The sequence below is a fragment of the Rhipicephalus sanguineus genome, chromosome 9 (genome assembly GCF_013339695.2).
Source record: "Rhipicephalus sanguineus isolate Rsan-2018 chromosome 9, BIME_Rsan_1.4, whole genome shotgun sequence".
Lineage (NCBI taxonomy): Eukaryota > Metazoa > Arthropoda > Arachnida > Ixodida > Ixodidae > Rhipicephalus > Rhipicephalus sanguineus.
Genome location: NC_051184.2, coordinates 33,823,301 through 33,835,616, shown reverse-complemented (window position 1 = coordinate 33,835,616; position 12,316 = coordinate 33,823,301). Strand labels below are relative to the sequence as shown.

Below are 12,316 nucleotides of genomic sequence, written 5' to 3'. Positions count from 1 at the left end.
TAATCTGCCCATGCCCAATGTCGAATCAAGGAGGTGCCCCCCCCCCGCCCCCCGTAAAAAATGTCTGCCTACGCCACTGCCCAGTGTTGTTAACGTTCGGCTTATCTGTTCTGTATGCTTTCGCGCAGTCCATCCTTACCTTACAATTCATCCTCAACATTTGCTCACTGCAGGTAGCACATTACATAGAGCAGCGTGAAGATAGTGAATGTGCAGTGACGCATGTTTCGACATATTTACGATGTTATTGAGCGATTCCAGCCTTTTGAACTAGAATAATCCTGTACTGAAGCACATTAGGCTATAACGGGAAGGATAAGTTCTTAGCAAGGAGATTTCAGCGTAATTTGTTCCAAGGAAGATGGGCTAACACGTATCGCAGTCGAACATAACCGAAGCAAGTGATTTCGAACGTACTTCTTTAATACTTCATTCAAAACACAATTGATACTAAAAACGAAGACTGTGTTTTCATCTCTTCAAAGGGTTGATCTTGCAACCACATACCATATATAGCGTCACCGTGAAACTCGTGTCGACGTCCGACTAAGACACTGTCATGTCAGAATCACCGTTACACACGAATGGATCACCGACATCGGACGTTAGTCGGCTCGCGTCTTCATACTGTTTCTTGGGCTTTGTTCTTTGCAGCTTTCCGACATCGCTTTGCAGGTCGTTGCGCTACGACGGGAAGGTCCCGGTCGCCGACCTCGCTCTCACCAGCGCTGGGAGCGGCGTGGAATGTGCGCATATGTTTATTGAGGGAACCAATCTGCGTGAATCTCCTGACGCACACGCAGCATTCAAACGGCTTTTTGTTGGTGTGCGTCCGCTTGTGATTATGCAGGTGAGCCAGCCGGTTGAAAGTGGCTGGACACAAGTCGCACTGAAACGGTCGTTCGCCAGTGTGCACCCGCAAGTGGACCTTCAGGTTGGACTTCTGCGAGAATGTCTTGTCGCACAGTGCGCACTTCCACGGCTTCTCCTTGGTGTGCACCCGCAAGTGGACCTTCAGGTTGTACTTCTGCGCGAATGTCTTGTCGCACAGTGTGCACTTCCACGGCTTCTCCTTGGTGTGCACCCGCAAGTGGACCTTCAGGTTGGACTTCTGCGAGAATGTCTTGTCGCACAGTGCGCCCTTCCACGGCTTCTCCTTGGTGTGCACCCGCAAGTGGACCTTCAGGTTGGACTTCTGCGCGAATGTCTTGTCGCACAGTGCGCACTTCCACGGCTTCTCCTTGGTGTGCGTAAGGTAGTGTCTGATCAGCGTACTCTTAAGAGAGAATGCGGCCGGACATCTGTCGCAGTCGTAACGCTTCTCGCGGGTGTGAACATAGTTGTGGCGAAATAGGCTCGCCCGTTGCGCGAACCTTCTGCCACACTCTTCACATCTGTACGGCTTTTCGTCGGTGTGGGTAAACAAGTGTTGCTCAAACGACCACCGATGCACGAACTCCGCCGGGCAGAGGCGGCACGGAAACGGCTTTTCGCCCGTGTGTTGGCGGAGGTGGATCGCGACAGAGTCCTTGCGGGCGAACGTTCTGCCGCACGTGGGACAGCCGTGTTTTTTTTCGCCCCTGTGCGTAAGCACGTGGTTTTCAAGGCTCCATTTCCGCGCGAATGTCGCCGGGCAGCAGAGGCAAGCGTAGGGCTTCTTGCCAGTGTGCGTTGCAACATGGCGTTTGAGGCTTGAGTTCCTGCTGAAAGCCTTCCCGCACACGCCGCACTTGTGGTTCTTGACCACGGCACGTTTCCGTGTCGGCTTCGACTGGGACGTACTTGCATCGGCATCATCTCTGCGAATAGGACATGCAGCATGATGATAGCAGCGTGAGGTAGGCAAGCAGTGCTGCAATGTTGCGCTTAATTTGCACTGTCTTCTTCTCGCCCCTTGTATTCGTTCTAACGCTGCTTTTGACACCACCGTGAAACCAAACAACTCACCCACCTATATGTTATTCTGCAATGTTTGCTTTCACTGTGATGCCATGAATTTATTAACGCCTGGCATATCAGCCACTGCGCAAAGCCAAAGCTCATTAGGTTTTGTAAAGTGCGGGACAGGGTTGCCACTGACTTTCGAGTAAATGTCGCCAAACGACGAGCAAAAAGTCGCCAAAAGTAGCCATTTTTTTACAAATTTCGCCAAAAAAGTCGCCATTTAGATATGGGCGGCATACCTAGTAATAAAAATTTCCACTCGCGTACAGCCCCGTAGAATAGAGTACCATCAAAGACCCTTAAATTTTATTGACGTTTCTCAATGCCAGTCGTGTCGCCCGCTTCACCATGGGAGTTAATGGTGCTGCTTCTTCGACTAGACGCAAGATGTGCGTGGCGGCGCAAGGGTGAATGAATGAAACGCTCCTTCCATCCCTGTCCGCTCGTTTCAAAGGTAAAAGTGTGGTAAACCTTGGGCGAAAACCGTGAAAGCGTTGTTTGTAGACAGCTTTACGTACCATTATATGAATTAAAAGGATTAAAATGTTTATTGAAGGTAACACGACAGAATTCTTACAGGAACCGAACAATAGTGAGTCTTACACCTTTTCAGTGTGAACTAATATGATACCGGACGACACCGACCTTTTCTTATAGTCACTTATATCTACACGCGTCAATCCGATGCGTTATTAATGAACAGGTAGACAATGTAAAATGTTATATACCAATTGTTTTCATCTCACACGTTCACCGAGAACAGTGGAAAATGCCTCAATAAAAAATTTTTATTGCACAAATAGCCGCGTATCCGCCTCTCTTCGCTATTCCAAAACTGTCTTTACGAGCTGAATTGGGGGTATTGCAACAATAATTAAGTCGCCAAGCTATACAGAACAGTTGAAACTTTGGCGGAACAAATGGTCGGAACACGCGGCCAACCCGTCGTCTAGCCCCTTCAGAAACGAAACTTTAGAGAAGCTTAAAACACCTAAAGCCATTAACTTATTGTCAAACAGCTGCCCCCTCGCGGTTTGCAAGACAGTCCGCTGACTTGCATTTCGCTAGAATGTCGCTGGGGGACGTTCAAGTACCTCCTGCATCTAGATGAATTGGAGATACGCACGAGTTACAGGACGGACATACCGAATGACTCGTAATGTGCACATTCTACTCGTGTGCCTAAAATCAAGAAAAATACAGTGAATGTTGCCGCTCATTCGTTGGGAAGACACTTGAGCTTAGGATGCATACCTGAGTGGAGATCTAAGCTGAAAATCGCCAAAAATTCGCCATGTCGCCATTCATATATTTAAGTCGCCTACGGGCCTCTCAAATCCGCCAATTTGGCGAAAAGTAGCCACCATTGGCAACCCTGGTATTGTAGAAGCTTGATTGACCCACACAGGTTAACTTCAATTGCAATTTACCCTACCTAATTTATGAGCTCTGGGCACCAAGATGAGGTATTTGGTGTTCCTTTTAGCCTTTCCTGTCAGCAGCAGAATTGGTTGAGTACGTGCGCTTTGTGAGACGAAAGCGCTCACCGTGCGACGTGCAGCCGCCCGACGCTCCGCTTCTTCCAGCGTGACTTGTGTTTGCTTGTTTTTGTCCGGTGCTTGAAGTATTCCGCGTTCGTGCCATCTCTCGCTGCATAGCCACCGGTAAAGAACACAACCTAAAAGTTGTCACTTAATCAGCAACACTGCATTTCAGGTGTACAGACCATGAAGTGTTAAGTGTAAGTGTGAATACCGCGTACTGCCCACTGTGCGCGCACGGTTTCATTTTCATAAGGTACCGGCCAAAACCACTGACAATAACTACTCAAAACAGCCTCAACATCAGTGACATTCATGCGCCAGACTTGTGGCGACAAGCACGCGAAATTTGGGCGCTTGTCAATGAAGAAACGGAGTCGCGTGCCATAGGAGATTACGCGGTCCTGTCTGGACACGCGCTTGCAGGCCGACTCCAGATTCACCGCGGACGTTCCGAGGAACGCCTGTGACGTCGGCATACGTCCGTCTAAGCTGCCCCCACCCAATGTCTCTGTCTCCGTCACGAAGCGCAGCTCCCGCGATAAGACCTCGTGGTCTTATCAATTTCGACCATTCGCGCACTCAATAAGCATTTCCACTTCACCTAAATCACGTGCCATTGTCAAAGGGCCGACACGACGGGGAGGGAGGGGGGGCGCATCCGAAAACATATCGCCTTTCAAGGTTTAGTTAGCAGTTAAAACGGTCTTAAAATCTGGAAGACGGCGACAAAAGAGAAACCTGGCGCTGTTATTGCGATAGGAAGTACACGGACACTCGAGGCGTATTTTAGCCGTCGGTGTCGCCATCATGTTCTACATAAAGTTCGAATCTGATAACATCGTCCTGCACAGCCAGAGATGAAACGCGCCGGTCCTCTCCGTCGCGCGAAGGCGCACGCAGGGATGTCGGAGGGGGACCTGTGTCGCTCCCGCAGGCGAGCTTCGATCATACGGACCTTGTCGCGCGCCGCCGCGCACGCACTATCTCGACCGAGATTAGGAGACGGCTGATACCTTAGAACGAGATGTGCTCCCAACGGTCGCTTTGCGTTGAAGCGAGAGATTGCACGAAGATCGCTTCGCTCGCTGAAGAGGCCGTGTTCCCATAAGGCAGCAAAAGCGAGCACGGCCGCTCTGTAGCACGGCCTTAAGCCATGCTACGGAACTTGAACGTTTTTTTTTTTTATGAGAACACATCCCAGTACACTAGTAGGTCATGTAATGCAAATTAACTTTTACTTGTTAGTGTGGTGGGCCACACGCGGTGGCTCGCGGTGGTAAACTCGGTCTCGCGCTCGGGTCGAGCGAGGAATTGCGGCCTAGAAAGTCGACCACTGAAGGCGCGACGTCGCACATTCTTCCTGCCGATGTCTCTTGCGTAGCTTCCACACGGTTGCACACAGAGTACGAAACGCAGTGTGGTTTCTTAAAGTCGAGAGATGCCTCCATAATTGTCAAAATTGTCATAACTGGTGAGGGTCCTGTATTGTCGAGAGATGCCTCGAAAGTCTACAGAGTAACAATACATGCGGATCTACTGCTTCATCCCACAAGGAGTCAGACTCTCGTTCAGATTGCCCTTCTCATTCCATCGACAATCGTAAAAATGCAATCGACACAGCGCAACATAAGCGAATACGAGATGCTACGGATCGCGAATTAGCATGCAGTGAAATCATCGCACTTCGTTCTGTTTGTATCAATGAAACTCAATTACCTGTTGTGATTCTCGATTACGGGTACGTGTCTGACGAATTTCTTCTCTGTTGCCTGCTTTCGTCACAGAAATTTGTCTTAATTTACTGCGCATGTGTGGCCGGTAACATTGTCGGTTTTTCGGTACTGATAAAACAGATTCAACGTACCTAACTCAATCACTCCGTAAACTAAATTAAACGGAGACATCCAATGAAGGAGCATAAGAAACGAAGAAAGTAAGTCGGACAAACAAATAGGAAAATGTGGAAGCGGCAATCAACAGCGTAAAGTCACGAAAAAGCACCACTGGGCTGCATGAACCATACGGGCTCGCGAGGCCATACTGGTCCACCAGGTAACACAGGCGCAAAACATGGGCATGTACGGCATGAAAAAGTAAGTATCACAATTTATAACTTCTCAATGGCCCTTCATACGTAGTTCAAGGGCGAAAAAGCGCGCGATTAGCTCGGCCAGTTTTCATCTATGAGCGACACACACACACACACACACACACACACACACACACACACACACACACACACACACACACACACACACACACACACACACACACACACACACACACACACACACACACACACAAAGTTTGCTTTGAGTGTACCGGCCGTGTTGCTTCAATCGACAATCTACCGGCAGCGGTAAATGGTGTTCACCGAACAAATTTATTGCACTGGGACTACATAATCACCAGTAGTCGAAACTGCAGATTTTCGAGACGAACAACAAAACAAGTGTCTCACCTCTGCACGGTGCAGTGAAGAACCAACCGACCAGGCTAACGATGAAGCGGTACCTTTAAAGCGGGAACCAACGTTTCTAGGATAGCAACTAATAATAGAAACTTTGGCGGGAACCCTTCCTCAGTGGCTGAAACGTAGCGGAAACCATCGTTTTCATGCGTCAACGGTTCTAGCGGCGATCGTTCCATTTGCGTTACCAGATGGCAGCACTTGCTTGGGTCCACCTCGTTCTAGCACAGGTAGAGTGTCCAAAGCGCCGCGCGAATACACGGGAGGAGCGAGGGCCTTTTGCGGTGAACTCCCACGCCGCGTCGCTGCCGTACCGGACCTGTGGACTTTCTCCGCGGCGGAAGCCGCGCCAAAGCGGCGAGCGTCTGCTGCGCGCCTGATATGTTTGCCGCGATTAGCCAAAGTTGGGGAAATTAGGGCAATATTTAGGACTGCGTCACTGCAACATTATACTGCAGCGACTCAGCGCACAGGGAACGCGTTTGGGCGTTGTGAAACGGGAATTTTGTATATTTTCTTTCATCTGGTTTGTCACCGCAATGGTCTACACTTATGCGGCTGCTTGAGGAACGCATTCTGCGCGCACTTCATGAGAGAAAGCGCTTAATGTACTTTCGTGTGGAATGACGAACGTAAATGTGCCGCAGATGAGAATAAGCTGGAGATCGCTAAGATAACCAGGAGAATACGTAGCCGAAATGCACGTAGTAAATGGCTACCTCATGCTAACGCGTTTGCACCCTTCATGCCGTTTCTTTTTTTTTTTTCGTGCGTTCGATTTGTTTTACAAGGCTGCCTCCCGCGCTCTGCTGTTTAAAGCGTTTTCATGCGAAGGCGAATGTGTCTGTCGGCGTGGCCGCGGCACCAAAGTAAAGAATTACTAGCATAACTCTCGCGTTTCGTGCACTTAATTGGTATACACGATAATTGGCATGGAGAGGCACGAATGTATGCCTAACATGACCGATAGGTCATGACATCACTAACTGGACATGCTTGCAATTTGCGTAACGACTAACAACAATAATATGTTGTGTGGCGCGCAAACGCGCTTTCTTTGGCCAGATATAATTCTGACGATGTGTGGTCTGACGATTTGTCTCCGTCAGGTGAAAAAAAATGTGGTGGTCAGCAATATCAATGTCAACATGTAAGAGTTATCCATACATTTTGAAGAACTGACTGCATAGCTAAAATGTATGCGAAAAAATACATCAAAAAACGGAAGCCATCTTTGTTTTCGTCAGTCGATGCACTGATACTCCCCCTCCCCTCTCCGAAAGCTTTCTGCACATAATGAGATTTCGGACTGCCTACAAGATCGAAGACATTAGAAGCTTTCTGCGCCTCACCTGCTTTTACATTGCCTCTGTGATCGGTCCGAAATCACGGAGGCAATGCAAAGCGATCATGTCATGTGATGGCATCATCATATGACGTCACGTTGAATGAATTCACGATGACGTCATAGTGACGTCACGAACTTTGGTCGATGTGTGACGTCACTGTGACGTCATCATGTGATGATTTCGTGTATCACTCGTGTTGGCGACGCGGGTACGCTGACGATCAATTATCGTGTTTGACGAGGTATCTAAGGCTTCTGCCTTTATAAAAAACAAGACAAGGCAAAGTAAATGAAATGAGAACTCTAACGCTACATGACTGGGCGACGCTCTATATGCGTCGTACCGCGATGCGAGTCGAGCGTCCAATGCCCCCGGGTAGATCACGCGCCTCTAGGATACTTGAAGCCCGTGCCAGAGAACATCTGCCCGTGCCACCTGAGACCTGAAGTCCATAAGCGTCGCTCTCTCCACATACCGTCCGGCTACACTATATGACCGGCGCATAGCAGCCGTAGTGGCATCTTCGAGGGCGTTCGCTGTTTCTGCCGAGCATCCGAGATGGCGCTTGTAAGCACGCCGAAGCCGTGATGACTCCCGACACTACAAATATGACTGTCTGGTCATGACATGTATAACGTAATAATAATATGTGGGGTTCATGTCCCAAAACCACGATATGATTATGAGAGACGCGTAGTGGAAGGCTCCGGAAATCTCAACCACCTGTGGTTCTTTAACGTGCACACGGGCCTCAAACATTTTCGCCCCCATCGAAAATGCAGCCGCCGCAGCCGGGATTCGATACCCCGACCTTCGGGTCAGCAGTCGAGCGCCATAACCACTAGACCACTTTGGTGGGGTGACATGAATAATGTGAAGATCCTGGCGCGTACGTCGTCAAACACTTTGCTCCAGACACGTGTGGCACATACTCGTTTACCACGGGCTGCGGTGTATATGTTTACATACAGTTTACGTCTGCCCAGGAATGGCGAGAACAGACATTGGTAATTTAAATGAGCGCTAAGAAAAACCGACATCGGCAGCGCTGACTCGACGAATGGAATTAATAAAAATGAGTATCCCAGCAGCAATCGAACCCAAGCATTCTGCGTGGCAGTCAGATATTCTACCACAGACACACGCCAGCTATAGCAACTGCTTTGGAAAAACAGCCTGCGGGCGTAATGTCGGTGCAACGTCAATTGTTTTGTGGTGCTGGCTATGCAAGTTCATAACAAAGCAATACTCCAACGATACAGGCGTCATGTTTAGTTAACGTGCGCGGTTAGAGTGTTGGCTGCTCTTTTATAGCAGTATAATAAACGTTACATTTGTATTTGTATGATTCAGCAAGCTATACTAAGGCGTTGCTCGAACCCGGAAGAATACGCTAACGAAAGTTACGTATGATATCCACATCATAGCGCTTCGTTGCGATAATACTGACGTATGTACTCTAGCTTGAGCGCTGACGTTACGTCAGACCATAAGTTACCGTTTAAACGCCAGTGTTGTCGACGTGCCTGGTAAGCCCACGATTTTCACACTACTACTGCACTTACAAAAACACGTCCATCCGCCTCGTAACGCTTCGCTCAAAGCCAAAAAAAAAAAAAGAATGCAGCATACAACTACACGCTGACTGCTTCGCATGAAACCGATTCCCACAAGGCATGGTATCTGCCGAATTTTCTTTCTCTTTCTTTTTTTTCGTTATACCGTTCAGTCACAGTGTCCACAATTCTGGCCCGAACTTCGGAAGCGCGTCACACGCCGCGTGTTTCTTCAAATGGCCTGAAACTCGGTGTGCGCATTCGTGCAGTCTTCCTGAGTGGACAACTAGCGGTCGCTCAACTTGATTGTGCTGCGTATTGCTGTAGAGGATCATTTTTCTGGAGACACTGCCATGTTAGACGATCGTTCGACGTGTGGCTTTCCAGGACCAACGTCAAGAGTATTTTATTTCTCCCCTCGAAACGAATACCACCAAAAAACTAACTGCGCATGCATTTTCGGCCTAAAGTTGATTCTTTTTATGCAAGTATTGAAGCTGACTGATGGCAGAGTAACTAGATAATTAGTCACACGCTAATTAACATTATTTACTGAAACTCACACAAAACAACGCATTCCTTCATTTTCTGTCTTGGTGTGTGATACTGAGTACCTTCGAATTATGTTATGCGAATTTGACGCATTTGCTGACAATGAATAAAATTGCACCATTTCCCGCTAAAGGGGACCATGAGGCGATGCCAAGCAGGAGCACTTGCACAATCGCGTTCCGTTGGCGTTCGTTGGGCATGCTACCTACCTCGGGCATGCTACCGACCTCGCGTCGTGGAACGCGAAGAGGAACGCTACGCGCGTCGTGTCTTCCCTCTAGCCTGGCCGTTAATTCTCACAGGGCAAGCGGGGAACGCGGTTGACAGACGCGCGAGAGGGGGGCAGCGTAGGAGAGGAGAGAGTGAGGGGGGACGCGCATGCGCTGGCGCTCATCGCGGCGTTGCGCAGGATAGAAGTTTGGCATGTCTAGCCCGCGTTTCAGAGGAGTGGAGAGGGGGAGAGGGGAGTGGAGAGGACAAATGTGAGAGTGGAAGTGGAAAGGAGGAAAGGGGAGATGGGGTGAAAGGAGGAGTGGAGAGGGTTTGCGCATGCGCAGTAATGGTGGTCACGCCGCACACCACCACCACCACCGGTTTGAACTCCGGTATAAGATGCTTTGCATCTAAAATTCGTGACTGTAGGGGTGAACGGAGGAATTTAGTCGCGCACGTTTAAAGGGGCCGCCTTGCACCAGCCCTCGTGCTTGGTAGAAAAACACATCCTGCGGAAAGGAGACGCTACTACGAACAGCTCAGCCAAATCTTGCAGTGTTGCGCGTCAGGGAGCGTTCGCAAGGGGGGCGCAAGGTTGCCATTTTCTCATGCGCCCTTTTCTCATACTGAGGCCTGTGCTCAGTCTCTTCGAAGCTGCCGGCGCCTGCTGTCTGACCTCAAACAACAGACAGCATTCAATTGGCCAACGACCGACATAAATAAAGAGCGTTTGAATCGAATGCGCTTCTTGCCGAGGAGGGCGGCCACCTGGCGACGCCGCGCTCGATAGTCTGCTAACGTAACACAGTAGCCACACTAGTGCGCTCAAGAATGACAATGGGAGTGCGATCGCGTTTCATCACGCACGCGGACGTTTATGACGCGCGCTGAGGCAACTTCTTTCCCCCGTGCCGTAACTCCCTGTGTAGCTTCCAGCGCGCTCGTCGGAACGAGAGAAGTAAGCTCTCAAAGAGCGCGACGATACCCCGTTTCTCCGCTTGTTCTTAGCTTCGAAACATTCTTGCGATAATCGATTCGTGAGCCTATAAACTCATATATATGCTGAAGTCAATCGATGATTACTTGGGAAAAATGGGTCAGGGCCCCTGCCTCGATCGGCCTTGAATATGCCTCTTCGATACCGACAATCGGTGAATGTTGCTGGCAACACGTGCGCAATGAACTAGGACATGATTACAGTAAAGAAACGTGCTATACAAAGTTTTGTTGCGCCTCATGGTGTCATCAGATATCAGGTAAATCGGTAATGGTACTACAGCGGCATCGGGATGTGTGCGAAGGACGCCGCACGCATTATAGTACGTGGCACAGGACAGTGGCTAAGTGCCAAGTGTCATGGCAACTAAAAAAAACGAAAAAGAAAAAAAAACGAAAAAACAAAAGGGTCAAGGCCCTCGCGCGCTTGTTTGTCGAGACGACGCGAGCGCCACCACGTAATTTTGATCCACCAATAGGGACTCTCAGAGCTCATCGCTTATCCTCCCTGGAAAGCTCTGGCGGAAAGATAAAATAAATGTCACAGCCTTTAGTTTTATGTTTTATTCTGGTGAGTTAGTGGCAGCAGTATCAGCTTGAGAAGCGGAGTTCGGCCAATGTTCATTGCTGCGCGCGGTAGTAGTGCGATCGCAGTATCTTGTATCTTAAGATACACGATACATTCTTCAACGTGTCGGAAATACAGATACACGTCTTACGAGACGTATCTCGATGCAGATACAAGATACCCAAAGAGTATCTAAGATAGTATCTGAGGTACATGTATCGTCGATACTGCCCTAGCACTGACTGACACATGTTCAAAACCGACCTGACACACTGCTGAAATTTAATCCCGGTATTAATAGCGGTATTAATCGCTCCCGATATTAATCGTTTCGCGCCCTACAGCGCCTATAGCAGACAGGTGTTCTTACATCCTTTGCAAGCTACTGCCCTTGCTTTGAATTCAACTGCTCCTCTGCTGCCATTCGGTCGATGAGGAAAGGCAGCTTTGTCGTGCTGCGTTACGACACTGTGCGCACGTAAGAAAATTTACCGGGACCATAAGCTCGGCAAATGGCATATTAAGGTACCGGGGACCTGCCGTACTTTTTAAAGGCTACTGGCGACCGCTATTGATTGAGCAGCGCGCGCTTTAGTTGGTTCGTGTGGATGTTACCTCCTTCACATGTCACATGTTATTAACAGCAGAGCCGTCCTAGGTCGAGCTATCGCCGTCCGGAGTCACGTAGGACAGGATAAGGGACAGCTCACATGACCAGGGGAGGATGGTGTCCTCCTGGTGGCTTGAGTTGGTGGTAGGGATTTGGTTGTAGCTTTATGCTACAGCCTACAGCTGGGTCGAGTGCAAATTTCTCCACCGCTTCGTCGTCCATCTGTGAAGGGCAGAAAACCAAGTACGACCTAGTTAACTTTCCTACCTTTGCTTCTTTCTATTATTTCTCCTTTTCTCCCCCAGGCGTTCGCCCATTCCGATTTTACAATAATGCTACAGGGAATTTCGCTGCTTGGCAGCGAAGTGTGGCAACCGCCCAACTTATGCGTGATACAGCAGCGCAGAGGAAAACGCACACACAGAAAATATAATACACGGGCAGTCCCTTCTATTGTTTTATTTTCGCGTTCGCTGTTTTCACAGATAAGTTCCAACTCACCCGATCTGACATC

At 49.2% G+C, this 12,316-nt stretch overlaps 1 protein-coding gene across 1 annotated transcript; it reads right to left on the bottom strand.

The window, feature by feature from the left end:
- Window positions 1–622: 622 nt before the first annotated feature.
- LOC119405437 (zinc finger protein OZF) lies at window positions 623–12,315 on the bottom strand. Its single transcript, XM_037672274.1, has 3 exons — window positions 12,304–12,315; window positions 11,903–12,024; window positions 623–1,799 (listed from the first exon to the last, which is right to left on the bottom strand). The coding sequence occupies exons 1-3, from the start codon at window positions 12,313–12,315 to the stop codon at window positions 623–625; spliced, it is 1,311 nt and encodes a 436-aa protein (XP_037528202.1).
- Between the last annotated feature and the right edge of the window lies 1 nt (window position 12,316).